The following is a 16501-nucleotide window of genomic DNA, read 5'->3' as shown; positions in this document are numbered from 1 at the left end:
AGACCGCCACGTTCAATGGCCTCAGCCACAATTGACCCGTCACTGGCGTAAAATGTGCACTTATCCGAGAAATTAAAAGTGAGTCCACCACGACGTAACTGGCTTAAAGACAGTAAGTTTTGGCCGAGTGACTCGCAAAAGAAAACGTTTGTGAGTAAAATACTCCGTCGTTCACCGTTCACCGTGGTTTCAAGTAAGCAGTTTCCTTTCAGTGTTGCCGTCGAGTTTGCTACTTGAATTGTCAAGTTTGTGGCCTCAGTACCGAACAGCATACTTCGGTCAGTACACATATGATGCGTAGCTCCAGAATCCAAAATCCACTCAGTTGGAGGCTGATTTACCCCAATTTCGCTGTTCGTAGCCGCATACCAGAGATGGGCCTCCGAGGCTTCGGTGGGCTGTTCGCCTGACGTTTCGGTAGTCGTCACAACTGCATTGTGGGCTTGACCTTGTTGCTTCACAGATGCCTTTATGCGCTTCAGCTCAGGGCAGGCGGGTCCGCGGTGGCCTTCCTTGTCACATACGTAGCATATAATCTTGGCAGGGGACTTTACTGCTGCAACGTGAGCTTGACCGTGTCCAGTCTGCGGCTTCTGCTTCTGGTGACGTTGGCTGAGCTGTTGCTGGGCCTTTTGCTGTGACGACCAGCCAGGCTTCTTCTCGTACTGTTCAGACAAGCTTGCGGTTTGCGCGTGGTGGCCACGCTTCCGCTTCCAGCAGATAATTTAAGTTGGAGCGATCAATTCGAGCGGTTAGGTACTGGAAAGTTCTGGACAGGCATTGGTGCAAAATGTTTCCAATAATAGTAGACTGTGATCGCCTGTCATGAGACGGTTCACATACTTCAAGTAGTCCAAATATTCGGACCACGAATCTTGTGAGCACTTACCAGATGTTAAACGCTTGTACAGCTGGACTTGGTTCAATTTATACTCCCGGGGTGGCACTAGCGCACACAATGGGGGAATGGGTGTGGCAAACAGCGCGGTTGCCTAACGACGACCTACGGCAGGCCCAGCCTCCAGATGACGACTTGGCAAAACGATCTATCAGCTGGTTCTCAGATGGCGAGTGGATAGTGGAGCTCCCACAATTGCCCCCAACCCCCTATCGGGAACAATCGACGTCGGAAGAGCAATTCTGGCCGACGTACAGTTGGGCTAGCAATCCGTGGGTCGTAGACAGCACGGGAGCCACACTCAACAGCCGAAAATATAACCGTATCCAGGAATGCTCGATCTCCGACTTGGCAATTCACAGGACAGGCAAGTGGACATACTCAATGATAATTCCCGTGGCAGGAGAGCAGAGGCATCGCCAACTAACGTTACGGCGCTGGGCAATAGCGATTCTGAGGAGCTCGCCGCGGTTAGACATAGGGCAATCCATACAGGTCAACCCGGCCTTACGCCTACGAAATCAACCAGAGCTCATCAACTCCTACAACTGGAGTTGTGTGAGCCAGGCACGCGCCATCGGAGTATCGACAGATAATGCCGCTGGGAGGGCATGTACCATCCAACTCGAGCAACAATCCAACGGCATACATTGGAGGGTAGTCGAGGGCCCCGCGACAGCAGAAGAGGTGCACCCGTATATTCAGGTGCTTCAGCACATTCAGGATGACGGGGGCATCGTCTTCGAGGCACACCCCTCGATTCATGGCATACAATGGGATGTGCAGGCGACAATTGCTAACAAGCGAGTGCTGTCAACTATCAACAAGCAGCCTTTCAAACGCTACCAAGTTGCAGAGAAAGGATTAAAGACCCCAGTGGACGGACTAGATGAACGGAGGAGAACCGACGAGTGGCAATGCGGGGCCCTAAGCCAACTACCGAAGCAGCTCTGGTCCCATGGTAACGAATTAACAGTGTACCAAGTTTGGGTGGCGTACCGGGTCGCTGTGGCACAGCTAAATCTCTTCCACGAAGGCCGACTAACGGATAATAGCTGCCGGAAGTTGCCGGAGTGTCAAGGAGTGAAGGAGACCCTAGCGCACATATTCTGGGAGTGTTCAGGTGCGCAGGAGTGCTGGTCCAAGCTAATCAGCCATTGGACGGGAGATCACAGAGAAAGCAGTCGTCGCGAACAGTACCGCAGCAATTGCGCGGCCAGGAAAGCACCGGCGTTAATTACGCCCAGAGTGAGAAGCATCATAGCAGCTCATCCGGAGGACGAGAAGCTCTACCGAGAAGAATGGACGAGGATCTGGCGTATCCTATCCAGTGTCTGCATTACCACGCTGTGGATCCAAAGAAACCGAGTCGTATTTCAGCACGAGGAGACATCTATCGATGGCATAGTACAAGAGTTTTGGACAACCGGACTCAGGCAGCTAACGGCGCTCGCGAAACGCGAGCGCCGCTCACCAGAACGGATGGAGCAAGGAACACGACTACAGGGGTGTATTAATACACTGGAAGACGAACCAAGAGAGCAGTCACATGAGCTGACAAGCCTCGCACAACCACCGGATCTAGCGCAGACACCGGCGTTGCTAACCAGGCTTAGGATTTACCAGACATCTAGAAACTAAGTTTAAATAGATAAGTCTGTCTCTCTCTCTAGACTTGGTTCAATTTGCAACCAAATTCGGCACAGAGCTTTGCCTTGAAGTCATTATAGTTGAAATCGCTCTATTCGATGCGCCATTGAGCCACATTTGAGTGGAAAAATCGTGATGCTTTTCCTTCTAGGAAGTTGACAAGCACGTGTGCTTTAATGTCGGAGGTCCACCTGGACTGATTGAGCAAGGATTCAGTAGAAACAGCTTGCTCGTACTCTAGTATGAAGTCTTCGAAGCCTGCACCCAATCCAGGGTATATTTCTTGCCCGCTAAACTTGCGGCAAATAACGTCCTTGATTTTAGGGGCGGTGCGTGTTGCCCCAGAAGGGTTCGGGGCCTAAGCTGACGCACCAGTTCTAGCAGCTTGTAGGGATGCCTTAAGTTGGTTGACTTCTGCGTATAGTTGAGGAGCAACTTTAGCGTGTGCTCGAAGCTCAGCAAGTTCCGCATGCAGCTGTGGCTGTTTTGCCATCATGTTTGCAAACTGTACCCTCATTGACTCCATATCTTTCATCATTTGAGCTGTTGACGCTGCATGGTGACGAAGCTCTGCCACCTCAGATCGTAGCTGCATTAGCTCAGGGTCTGTGTTTAAGTGAGTTTTCTCGAGCTTGACTGCAGGCTCAGCACTAGCTGCTTGCATCTCGCTTGCGAGGCTACGCCGTACTTTTGGTTTCATTTCGACGTCAGAATCCATTGTTTATGCTCTTGTTGTTGTTTTAACCAGTGAATGTTGCAGCGGGTACAGCAAGTTGAAGTTGGCACACGTCACAGATTCTCACACGTCACAGGTATCAGGTATTACGGGTATCCAATATCAGGTATCCCAGTATCAGCTATTTCAGGTGTCACGTTTCACAGTGTCAATAGTGCCAGTCGTATAACAGGGAACTTCTTCAGTAGTTTTAACGTTGACTTGGGCTCATAACCTTATGGAGGTTATAGAAGGAAGACCACGAAGATGAGTCGACAGTGTTGAAGGAGACGTGTGTGTATTAGCTGGTAGAATTGGGAATGATAAGAAGATTGGAGTTTTAGCTCCATATGCACAAGGGCTATTCCCTTGGTCTCCTGTGTGGTCAGATATGCAGTAGGTTCGCTCCACTTGTTGCCTGTCCTTCAATTGGACGGAGTGAGCGTGCGCAACTAAGCATCTCAGCCTGCGATCGTTTGAATCAAGCTGCCGGTGGCTTTAAATCACCGCAGAGAGTAATGCTAGTTATGCAAGTTGCAACATAAAGTACTTCGAAGTAGAAAAAGTAGAGCAGAAACAACGCTCGAATAGTAGCCCCTACAGACAAACATTTTTCAATTTGTTTTGATTTGCACCTAGCCCCACATAATTATGTTTTGGAACTGACTAGAGCTCCCAACCAAAAAGGTAGAGACGGGACACGACGGAATTACCGGTTATCACACTTGATCTTCGTATTTAATTTTCACGATAAATTACCGCAATCTCTAGATTTGTTTGTCTAAATTCGCGCGCTTCTGCACAGCCTTCCATGTCAAAATCCCCCCTTCGAGCCAGCAGGCTTCCGCGCGCCACTGACAAGCAGTGCATTCCGCCTCCTCCTCCTTCGTCAACGCAGCACAACAAGCTCGATAAGCGACACATCTGCAGCGGAGGCCCGTTCGAGGTCTGAGAGCGAACGCTCTATTGACGCAAGCACGTTCAAGTTCGTAGGTGATTCGTCGGATAGCGATGGGGGAGAGATTCGCGAGGTTGCGCCGCGTTTCTCGAAGTGGCACGATAACTGGGATGCATTATTTGCGAGTCTGAGAGAGTATGAGGCGCAGATTGCTCAGCTCTATCGAATTCGGTCGTGCGTGAAGGTGTCAGTTAGAAACGAGAAGATCAAAAAGAAGAAAAGGTGGAGCTCGAGCGAGCTGGTTCCTGACTCATTTGGTGACTACTACAAGAAGTATGTGTGCACACACGGGTGGGAGAAGTCTCGTGGTGAGGGGAAACGGACTGGGCACATGAGCCGCAGCATAAACTGTGCTGTCAATCTTTCTGCAACGGTCTCTCTTTGTCCGACGAATGCTACATGGCGGATATATGTAAGCACGCACAACAGAACACACAATCATCGATTGCGGCGTGACGTCTACGAAAAACTACCCGGCGACTCGGCATGTGACGAAACCTAGCGTGCTGGACTTTGTCGACGAGCTTGTTAAAGCGGGAGCCAAGCCCAAGAAGATCATCAAGTATCTACAAGATACGACAGGTACGGATGACGAGTTGTCATCTTCTGAGTTGCTGTCTGTGCTAATGCGAGCATCTCAACTGATCACGGTACAGGAAAGCGAGTAACATTGCGGAATGGCTACAATTTGGTGCAGCAGTTGAAGTCAAAACGCCGTGGTGTCGGAACTGTTAAAGACAGACTGGAATCTGTGCTTCGGACGTTTTGCTCTGTTCGTGGAAATTCTGCAACCATATTCGTTGATGAGACAAATACAACGCAGAAAATCACTATGCAGACTCATCAAATGGGACGCTTCTTCAAGGCTTTTCCGGAAGTAATGATGCCGGACTCGACTCACAGGACAATTGCTGCCAAGTACAAGCTGTTTAGCTTCATGATCGACGACGCGTTTGGCCACGTAAGTACTGCAGTTGGTGATGAATTCGTAACATAACCAAACGGTTAGTGATCCGTTGGTGTAATTGGTGACTAGTTGGTGACTACCGTCTTACCCCGCATATAAGGCATATGTGTTGTAAATGAATACAACACTGCTTGTGTGTTATATTCTTTAGAAAGCCTATGTGTTGTACAACAAACAAATTGTTTGACTTTGACGAATGGGTCCTGGAATCTGGCTTGACCGTTGAGGCTTGACCCTCCTACGCGATCGGGTAGGGTTCAAACCCTCCTGCGTGCAGTTCACGTGATGTTGTGATTGGTAATGGGTCTTTTCTTTCTGTTGTGGCTGCGTTGTATACGGAGGCTTTGCTTGTTAATATTATAGATTCTATTATTGTTTTTTTTTCTTTTTATAAGAATCGTCTGCACAAATGCATTACATGTAATCACGTGTATTATACTTAAGTATTATGTTTCCATCTACTTTCACTGCTAAATATGATCCGGAGCGAACCAAGCACAGCGTTTTCAGAGGATTTTCAACTGTGTACGAGAATTTGGACACCAGCTTATTGTGCTTGTCAACAGTACTTACCTATAGCTACGTCGGTCAGGACTCATGGCTGTGTAAAATATAAAATAATAGAATTAAAGCCAAGTAACAGCAGCACCGACAAGCTTGTTGAGAAGGGTCGTTGGTTGGAGCTCACAAGAATATTCATTGGTTGGTACAGCCTTGTGTTTTAAGTAGGTTTCAGCCACATGTATCCTTATTAGGTAGGCGGTCAAATTGAGGTTTAAGCTAGATGTCGCGTGAATCCCGTATTTTATTTAGAACACATACGCCTTATATGGGGGTAAGACGGTAGCTGGTGATCATACTGATTGATCGATTATTATGTTTGACGGCTCTTGTTTTGTGCTTCTTCCTTGCTAGGGTCAATATGCTCAACATGCATTAGTCGAAAATGAAAGTCACGCGTGTACAAAGGATGTAATCACGGCTTTCAAGGAGAATTACCCTTCGTGGGACCAGATCAGCGCTTTCATGGTCGACAAAGACTTCAAAAAATAAGTATTTAGCAACGGGAGTTTCCGTTAGCGCGTGTATTGATTTGTCACTTTCATCTGAAGAAATATCTGCGTACGGAGATGTCGAAGGTTATCTATGGTGGTCGCCATGGTGTCGACTTTGATCGCGTTGAAGACTTGCTCGATATGATGGTGAAGGCTCCGAATAAAGAGGAGTACGACCGCGGCTTCAGGTACATGTACTATGTATTGGACGGATTCGATGAACAGGGTGAGCTACCGGAGCCAAAACACCCCCTTCTTGATTATTTCGCTCAAAACTGGCACTCATGCAAGGAAATGTGGTCGGTTTACGAGCGGGGCCATGTCGCCCACCTTGGCAATCACACCAACAACAGGTACGTACGTTCTTAATGTGCATATGACTCTATGCGTCTAGCCATATCACTCGTCACCATGGTGCAGGCTTGAGACAGCGTGGGGGAGCGCTAAAAGATATTTTGAAGCCGGAGATGGAGCTTGATGAACGCGTGGAAACGCTGCATTTTCTGCAGTCGACGGCTGAATTGGAGTATGCATCTCGATTTAATATTCTAGTATCACGGAACTACCACGCCGCAGATGAGATGCTACTTCGATTGGCAGCATTGGTAAGCCCGCATGCATTTGAGCTGGTCCGAAAGGAATACGAACTGTATAAGAATGGTTCTTTGTCCTACGAGGGCAAGTTGTTGCAAAATTCAATCGCCCGTCTGAAGTCGCACATAACGGATTGCGAATATACTGTGGATGTTTCGGTACGTGAAAGCGCGGTAGTACTGTGACTTCAATCTAAAATACTGACGATAGTTTGTACTTTATGCAGCTTTACACGAGCTTATGCTTCTTCATGCGGACTATGTTGCTTCCGTGCCGCCACACGATGTTTGTACGGGCATCGATGGATAAGAATAAGGTGATTCAAGTCAACTAAATTCATAGTCGCTGGTTATTGCAATCCGAAGCAAACCGCCCGGAGGAGGATGAGTCATTTCTTGTGCCGCATTCCGCTTACAGCGCTCGCACATGCGATCAGTGAAGCATGCTGCTCTTAATGGGTCCATGAAGTGGATGACTAGCCTAGATATTGCTGGAGGGGTCGTGTAGGCAATGAGCTCTCAGGGAGTCCAAACTTTCGTCAAGATGGCAAAAGCTTTGCGTGAATTTGGAGAATGTGTGAGGTGGGGCTGCGTCCCGAAAATTATGAGGTCTGATAACGCTTCGATTTCGACTGGAATGGGCAACCCTCATGTGAATGATGCCAAAGACGATCTTTCGGACGGTTCAAATTGTTCATCGACAAGGAGGGCAACACAGACAGCAAAATGCAGTGCGGGTGACGAAGGTGCTGAGCTAATTGCTGAGACGGACCGATTGTTTTGTGAAACACGCGAGCGATCTTCGCACACCGAGGACAATGAACCAGTCGGCAGCCTCGACATTAAAGCCGTCATCAAAGAAAAGAAGAGGTACAGCCTTGCCACCAAAGCGGCAGTGAAACCAAGCTCCAATTCGGAATCGAGCTCTGAGGAGGACGGCCGTCAGTCAAGTTCGGATGAGTCTGATAAAGTCACCAACCAGTTGAGGAAGGAGAGTAACCAGTTGGTGAAAGAGAGTAACCAGTTGGTAGAGGAGAGAAACCAGTTGGGGAAAGACACCAACCAGTTGGTTGTTCGTAAACGGCGGGCAACCGCCACTGATGAGAGTGATGTTGAGCGCAGCGACAGCATCAGTTATGAAGAAGTCACAGGACAGTTTGTCTTTAGCCCTGCTGTGAAAAGCAATGGAGAAATAAAATGCGTCGAAAACAAGTTGGAGAAGCAAAACGACTTCGAATGTGTGACTTAATTGCCCAAGCGAACGAACTAGTCCGAGGGACACTAGTCCCTGTAAAGGATCTGTCGCTTGTTCGAAAGACAATGGAGCAGGACTCCAATGTGGCTGACGCTTTACCAGCCGTGGGCAGTATTACGCCCGAAGATTCCCCTTCGTGGAAGGCGGCGTCGATCGTTCTCCTCGCGAGAAAGCAGAAGGTTCATCGCAAAGTCAGAATTGTCTTTCCAACGAGTTGTATCACGACGTGTATTGCAGGAATCAATACCTAACGAAAGTCGCTACCGACTGAGCATCACGCGGGTAGAATGGGGTTGCTATTGCGAAACTTGGTCCATATGCTGAAAACGGAACTGTGGAACGAAAGCTATCCAAAGCTGGTTAGCGTTAATGATCTTGCAGAGTGGATTAAAGTGTCAAAGTTCACTCGGAATTCGTTACCTAGTCCGCTCAACAACTGTACTACTGTGGATTTGAAGGCTTGCGCGAAGCGTTTGGAATCAGTTATCATGAACAAGCTAATCGACACGCGGTTCGAACAAGTGCAAGCACATGAACTAGCAGTTTTCCGGGGATCAGATTGGCTGGACGATTCGTGCTTCAAGCTTGTTATGAGCCATCTCATCAATCAAGAGCAAGATGAAAAAGGAGGAAGCCGTATTGGAGGGGTGAATCCACTATTTGCAAGGGTTCACAACGAAGCCATGAAACACGAAGTGATTGCCAACTCGCCCTGCCAGACTACCGATCGCTTAATTCTCATTCCCCTGTATCTGGAATCGCACTGGGCTGGAATATTACTTGATTGCGAGAATGGAAAAGCGCTGCTATTTGATCCCATGCAGGCGATGACCAACTACAAGGAAATCCGCAACTTTCTGGACAAGTATTTCTTAGAATGCGTAGAGAATCTCGACCGCCAGGAAGATACGAATAGTTGCGGCCCGCTGACACTGTTTTTCTTTGAATATGCTGTGCGTGGTATCCCGGCTCCAAAGATGTCCAGGAAAAAAATCGAGTATCTTCGCTTTCGCTACTTCTTCTTGACTAGCCAGGGAGTATTCTGCAGAAGCCAGACGAAGCCACGGATGATGCATAACTGCGCGTAATACATTGTCGTCTTAATTGAATTCGTGGGAAGCTCATGACATGTTCATACAAGGCCTGCGTCGGTCGTGGTGTCGGGGCTTTTGGCAGACACGGAGTCTAGAACTCCACATACGGCTAGAACTGGCGATTGCAGAGTATCTTGGCAAGCAAGAAATAGCATCTCATGTGCATGAATCTGTGCTGTGCTGTTGGTAGCACTCCCTGCCACCACAGTACCGGCTCACTCAGACACTGATCGACACTAGAGTTTTGCTAAGTCATCTTCATATTCATACTACATTCGTGCAACCGGTTCCAGAATCTCTACGAACCGAAGACAAATCAGATCGTACTTAGCAATATACATTTCGTACCTACTGGTTATAAATGTACTTAGCAGGATTAAATTACGACCCACTAACCAACATCTAACAGGTTGGGAACAGTTGGTGATAGTTGGCGATGCTGGTTGGGGATCGATGTACCGCCTGTGCAATCTGGTTAGGGACTCTAACACGAGCCTTGTGTTTTTACATGCTAGTTCGAGGAAGCAACAACTCTTTATTAAGAATTTGTTTGGTCGCGTTTCAAAAGTAACTTCTTTATGTTCGAACAACATTCAAAGGTTTTGGTGTTATTTGACCAATCAAAGTCTCGAACTGTTATGAAACAATTTTTCGAGATTTTTTATTTCAAAAACAATTGTCGTGGATTTTTCATGGATAATAATAAAGTAACTTTTGCTATGAACTCGTCCTTTTTAGTCTGAACATCTCGTACCATTTGATATGATTGCGTACATTTTGGTATGAACACGTACTTGGCCGTATGACTGTTGTATGACTGTGTCGTACTACACTGTTTGAACGCGAAGTAAAACGTATGAACTCGTACGTATAAGTTTAAAAACACTATTTAGTTACTGGTGAAAATGTCGTAGAACTCATCTGTGTTATGCCAGGGGGGGGTAATTACTTCTCTACTCTTGAGCTGGTTTAACATCAGACCTACGCTGCTTATCGGACTTCTTGAACACTTCGTACGTCGCGCACGGTCCTTTGCTCTAGCAATATTCAATCACCTTTTTCAGCTTGGCGGGCTTCTCGTCTAGAGCTTCTTGAGCTTTCTCTTGTTTGACCTTAAAGTTGGTTGCATAAAGAGAAACCGACGCAAGACACTTTTCCACTCGTTTACGGTGAGTGAACGTCCCGTTTAGAACCTACAACGCACAGGCTCAACGACACGAGGCCAATCTGATGGCGGTAGTCGCTCGCGTCTGGTTCTTTAGCATCTGTGTTGAAACATGGGGATACTTTAGTTTCCTTCGAGTGTTCGAAAACTGTGCTCATCGAAGTCGTCTCATGTGGATGGAAGTCCAGCCGGGTCGGAGCGCTCCAGACGCCAGGTTCTACAACGGTCCAGGCATCGATAATCTCTCCAAACTTAACTAGCGAGACACGGAGGCGTATGCTCGTAAAGTTAAGAACGCTCTCAAATCGTTCCGCATCGACGAGAAAGGCTTTACGACGATCACGGGGTTGTTGGAACATACAGAAGCTCTCTTCCAAAACAGATCGAAGCCGGACAGCCTGCTCACAGACCTGCTTTAGCTTTGGTTTTTCTGGATTTGAAGTTCAAAGACGTGCACGAGTCACATTGGGTAGGAGATTGTTCGAAGGGAGTTTGGCACGCGCTGCGTCACTGCCCTCGCACCCAGCAATTGGCGACTAAGCTTTCGCGGAAATGGGAAGGAGGAGCTCTGAGAACACCCAAGCAAACTTTTTTACTCCGTCTGAAGCAGACCCCGAGCGAAATGCAGCGTATGAGCGCACGGACGGCACTTATACGGCGATTTGGGACTGTGGATAGCGAAGAAGAGTCGGCCTATGAAGAAGAGGAAATTGATAGCAAGGTCGATGAAGCCCATCCCGTCAAGAAAACGTTGCTTTTGATTACCCACACTAGAAGCGCAGCCCGCGTCTCCCTCTTCGGTTATGGTATGGGCGACCTCGTGTGGCGCTGTGCTACCCACACAGGAAGCGTATCTGACGTCTTCCGCATCGGTTAAGGTCTGATCGATCGTGTGTCTGTTACCCACCTTGGACACGCTATTACCAGCGTTCGTGACAGCTGTAGCTGTCTGCGGAGCTATGTTACCCGCTTGTGGACACACGTTACCCACTTAGCCAGCGCCCCCTAGCGCCGCCATCATCGAAGCTTCATCGGAGTCGTCATATACGTCGACGACTCCCAAGCATCTGCCGAATGTTTCGGTAGCCCTTGCGGGAGCCCCGGGTCCTGACAGAGGTGGAAACATGACTCAGCAATGCTCTGTCGGACTTCGCAGCGCGGCTGGCACCGATTGACTTGCCTCGCCAGTCGTTCCAGCCTCGTGCTTCTCGAGACAGAGTATGACCAGGATCAAATCGTAGGGATCCGTGTGGAGAACAGTAAACTGTTTTGAAGTCTTCGAGCTTGGCGGCCAGTTCTATTTGGATGTGGGGGACAGTGACGACCTTCCCGTCGGCCGGTCGCTGACACCGCTCCGCTGCATTTTCTTTCTCTTAAAGCATCAGATAACTTGTTGCTGTTACGAGCAACCGTTTGGCGGTGTGGTGAAGTGCTTTCTCAGAAATAAGAGAATGGGCCTGACGCGGGGTCACTATCCCGAATCAGTGACAATTTCAAGTGATTAGAGAGGATTTGGGTTGTCTGGCACGGATGCAAGTTGCCTGTGGTGGATTAGCCATGACGAGCAGCACCCCGTATGAAATGACGATGGATCTGGTATGAGCGATGTACGAGAAGGCAAGATCCACCAAGACTTATCTCGGATCCACCCTTACCTGGATTCACTTAGATGGATATGGGATATACTATAGAAGAGTGGATCGAGTGTGGATCCTATGAAGGAATGATGGTAGGTGTCCTCTGAAGGTGGATCTAGTAGCCACGGCTAACAAGAAGTCAGGATCCACCGCGGGGTGCCCCGGATCCTATACTTCCGAGTTCGGATCCAAAAAGGGAGGATCCCGCAGAGAGGGACCTGGATCCAGGGTACAGAGATGATGGATGCTGTGGATCTCGAAGTTTCGTGGGAAAATGGAGATCACAGACGGTTGCAAGACGATGTTGGATGATTGGAGAGCCCAGATCCACGACGGGTGTGCACTTACAGTATAGTGGATCCAGCGACCTGGATCCGGATGAGTGTACCCATAATAGGGTGACCATAATGATTACGTCATGGATCCGGTGGATCTGAAGATAATACAGCTGGGATGATGGGTCAAGGGAAGAAGGGACATGCAGCCGGGCCTGGCAAGGGATTTAGCAAGTAAAAGACATAGAAGGTAGAAATCCAGGCAGGTATAGGCTTAAGTCTCAATACAGAACCTCATTTGCACCATAACACGCAAGTGCCTTCCTCCCCTCAAGAATCGGAACTCCATTGGCAGTACGAGCCAGAAGAAGGTTGGGAATTGCGAATCTAGTGTTGGTAGTGATAACTGGATAGTACATTGGCCAGATCCTACAACCTAGTAAGCTTTCCTATACACGTGCGGATCCGACAGGTTAACCGAATTTACTACTTGGTCGGTTACACCCTAGAGGCTCTCAACTCTCAAGATCCCGTCACAGGAGGCGGCAAGTACGACACAAAGGAACTACAAAGGCAAGGGAACACACCCGCAAGGCAACCCTACGGCTAGATCCACGATCTAGGCCCCGGATCCATAAGCTCGAATATTCGCTTAGGATACGGAACCATCCACGGACGCAGAGTGAAGATTTTCCACTGCTGCTCCACCCCATCCCCACGTCTCGCCAAGACACTCAAGCTTCACCACTTAAACTCTTCGGAAGTTACCGAGAGAGCAGATCCCACCCTACCGACGGGTACACAAGGTGAGGAAAGTTCAGCAGAACACGGATCATCGGGGGACCCCCTCCGTTAGTCGGTGTCTGGGCGCAGTTGGTAAGTTGGATCCAGCAATCTCGCAGATTTTGCTGATCCCGCTACACCACAATGGTGCGCGTGCCCGGAGCTTTTGGTGACTCGGGATTTCACCGTGAGTCCCAAGAAGATGCTCAAGTGAAGATTGAGCCAGGGGAAGAGGCGTCGTCGGAGGTCGGATCGACGAAGACGCTGCTGAATGAAACAAGATCCGCGGATCGATGGAGTTTTGGGAGGAACTCTGTCGACGGAAGAGAGGTGGATCCGGATCCGGATCTAGAAGAGAAACATCTCTATCCTCCCCAGGTCCCCTCGGGGACCCCTGCGGATCTTGACGCAAGTCAAGATCCGCTAACAAAACAGGGGAAAGTGAAGGCGAAACGGTATGCATTTGCAGATTCACCGGTTAAGTCAACACCGTACCTAAACCCAACCCCGCTAGTCGAAGAAACGAGAAAGAAGACGAAAACGAGTAAGACTACGCGGAAGAAGATGCAAGCTCCAGAGTCGGAAGAAGACCAAGCTGGTCCGACAAGGATCTCGAGTTTGTGTATCGCCACCAAGCTTTACGCGACTTCCTGCATCAAGATCCTGTCATGCAGATCCTGAATCCACGACAGATCGACGATCCAAGGGAACCGGTGAGAGCACCAACGAAAACGGCGAACAAGTTGGTGGCAGTCAAAGATCTATTACGTTTGCTTACGGGGTCAGGCATCGTAGCTGGTGTGTTCGACGCAGAGGATATCTTCGAGCTAGACCTGGATCTCATAGTATCCGCGACGCGGGACCTCTTTGCCAGAGTTAAGTCCATCACCGGAGAAAGGTCGCGCACTATGGATCCAGTGTCGTCGCCGAGGATCAGCCAAGCTGCGTCCTCGAACTACGAATCCGCCGCTGAAGATGAGTCAGACACGTCGTCCGAACCACGACGCATGACTTTAGGACCCTCCGGGGCATCCAAGCTGGAAGCGCGGGCGAGGATCCGGGGACAGGAAGTCCCTGTGAACGTGAAGGCTCGGGATCCAGTACGCCCTACCCGTGATCTGATACTATCCAGCCAGGATCGAGCCAGATCCGGCAAGAAGCCAGTGGGGTTATCGTCAGATCGGACTCAAGGTAATCGCCTCACGGATCCTGTCTCGCCAGTGGACCAGCCGGCCACAGGCTCTTCCGACACCTCCTCAGGCACCCTGCAGCGACACTTCGAAGCTGCGATGAGTCGTTTCCTGGCCGAACAGGGTATGAGAACGCCCGTGCCACAAGCGCAAGTGCTCCACGAGCATGGAGCACGAGACGTGGAGATGGAGTCCGTGGAGGGAGACAACTCCCATGATGAGTTCGACCCAGATGATCTGGATGGCCCATCCACTTCGTCAGCAGTGGTAGCAACAGCCACAGCCGGGGCAGGTGGATCGTCCATGATCCAGAGGGTACGGATCTCAGCCATATCGGATCTGAAGGAGTTCACCGGCAAGGATCAAGATGAGGACCGAGCGAGAACATGGATCAGCAAAGTCAAGTCGGCCCCCATGAGAGATCAAGCGTCGGATGCTGAGAAGTGTTTGACCTTTGCGGATCTGCTAGCGGGGCCAGCCAGGAACTGGTATCGGCAGTTGGGCAGATCCACCAGGAATAAGTGGCCAGATTTGCTGCTAAGTTTCCAGACCCAGTACTGTGAATTAGGAGTGTCGGTGCCACGACAATACTACCATGCTCGCCGCAGATCGGATGAATCCCCGCTAGAATACCTACATCGACTAAATGTGGCCGGTCTACGGGCCAAGTTGAAGATCAAGGATGGGGGATCCAAGGTACTGCGGGAACATGTGGATCATTTCATCGAGACGTTGGGAGACGTGGATCTGGCCGACAGGCTGACCCTGTTGCGACTTCCCGACGCAGACGAACTTGAAGAAGTGCTGCGGGCTGTGGATCGCGCGAAACGCCGCCAGAAGAAGACGGCGGTCGGATCCGGCAAGTATCGCCAAAAGGCTCCGACGCCTACGGCCTCAGCTCGACGTGTCCAACAAGTCACGGCACCCGACTCAGGAACTGAATCAGGATCCGACGGTTCGGATCCGACCCTGAAGATTACCGTCGAGCCTGTCTCACTGCGTCCAACGATCGAGCGGCGAAGACCGGAGACAACTCTCGACCGGGGGATACCGTACCCGGGGACCGTGGGATGTACAGATCCCGAGATCTCATGGACGGGGCAGCACAAGTCAGGTGTTCACAGTGCGGATCCCGGAAGCACACTGAATCTGGATGCTGGAAACATCTGGTCTGTGAGAAGTGTGGCAAGAAAGGTCATCCCGGGGATCATTGCTTCTACGTGTGTCGCGGGTGTGGCGAGATTCACGACGTCGGCAAGTGCCCGATGGAAGAATTCTACAACCAGATCCGCCAATGGTTTGATCCAACCAAGCACCGAGGGATGTTGCCAGAAGTGGCCGAGAAGATGTTAAACTAGGACGCTCGCCGGGTTTGAATCCGGTACGAGCCTAGCGTTCTAGGTACTGCATTTATGCATTTGTGAACAAGACATCGCTAGATCCAGGTAGCAGGACCCTAGATCCAGTCGATAATACACGTGATCTACATGAAGTGTCAGTTGCCAAGATCTCTAGTTTGCGCCAAGTGGATGAGTTTGCCAGATCCGAAGTCTCTTCAACCCTTGATCTACAAAGGGGAGAGGCACGTGGTTATTGGGAGAAGCGCCAACATGGTCGATGGTTTGAGCCTACCAAGGGTGAGGTCACTGCAGATCCACCTAAGGTCTGTCAGGTCACTGGATCCCGTGGATCTGAGGATGTTGGATCCATGGATCTGCTAACCGGGGAGTCCCGTGGATACTGAAAGTACCATGCCCCAGGAAAGTGGTTCAGACAAGCCAAGGTAGGGGGCAAGATCAACAATGAAAAAGCAATCCTACTCCTAGATAGTGGTGCCGAGGTGTCTATGCTAGATACCGCCTTTGCTCGTAAGGTTGGGTGCCAAGTGGATGGGAGTCGGATCCAAGACTGTGTTGGGATTGGTGAAGGCGTGTACCATACAAACGGGAGAACGCGAATCAAGGTCACGCTGGCAGGTTGTTTGGGGTACTGGTTCGATATTTGGGTTGGAGATCTTGCTGGTCAAGACGCCATCCTCGGAATGGATTTCATGGTACCAGCCGGAGTGAGGTTGGATCTGGCGGATGGGACACTTTGTTTCCCTGACGAGATGCGGATCCAGCTCAGCGGACGGCGACCGTTGTACGGGGCAAAGATGAGGATCATAAGGGCGGATAAGACGGCCTGAATCGAGCCCGGAGAGACCTGGGAATTGCTAGATCGAATGAGAGTGGGTGGAACATGAGAAACTGTGGGTCACTCGGAA

At 49.8% G+C, this 16501-nt stretch overlaps 1 protein-coding gene across 1 annotated transcript; it reads right to left on the bottom strand.

Annotated features, from left to right (window-relative positions):
- Positions 1-2330: 2330 nt before the first annotated feature.
- PITG_18077 (uncharacterized protein) lies at positions 2331-3086 on the bottom strand (the record flags this gene model as incomplete). The annotated part of the gene is made up of 2 exons (XM_002997662.1): positions 2331-2398; positions 2921-3086. The coding sequence occupies 2 exons, from the start codon at positions 3084-3086 to the stop codon at positions 2331-2333; spliced, it is 234 nt and encodes a 77-aa protein (XP_002997708.1).
- Positions 3087-16501: the final 13415 nt, after the last annotated feature.

Source organism: Phytophthora infestans, genomic scaffold, assembly GCF_000142945.1.
Source record: "Phytophthora infestans T30-4 supercont1.68 genomic scaffold, whole genome shotgun sequence".
NCBI classification, from domain to species: Eukaryota; Oomycota; class Peronosporomycetes; order Peronosporales; family Peronosporaceae; genus Phytophthora; species Phytophthora infestans.
This window is presented reverse-complemented; position numbering and strand designations above follow the sequence as displayed.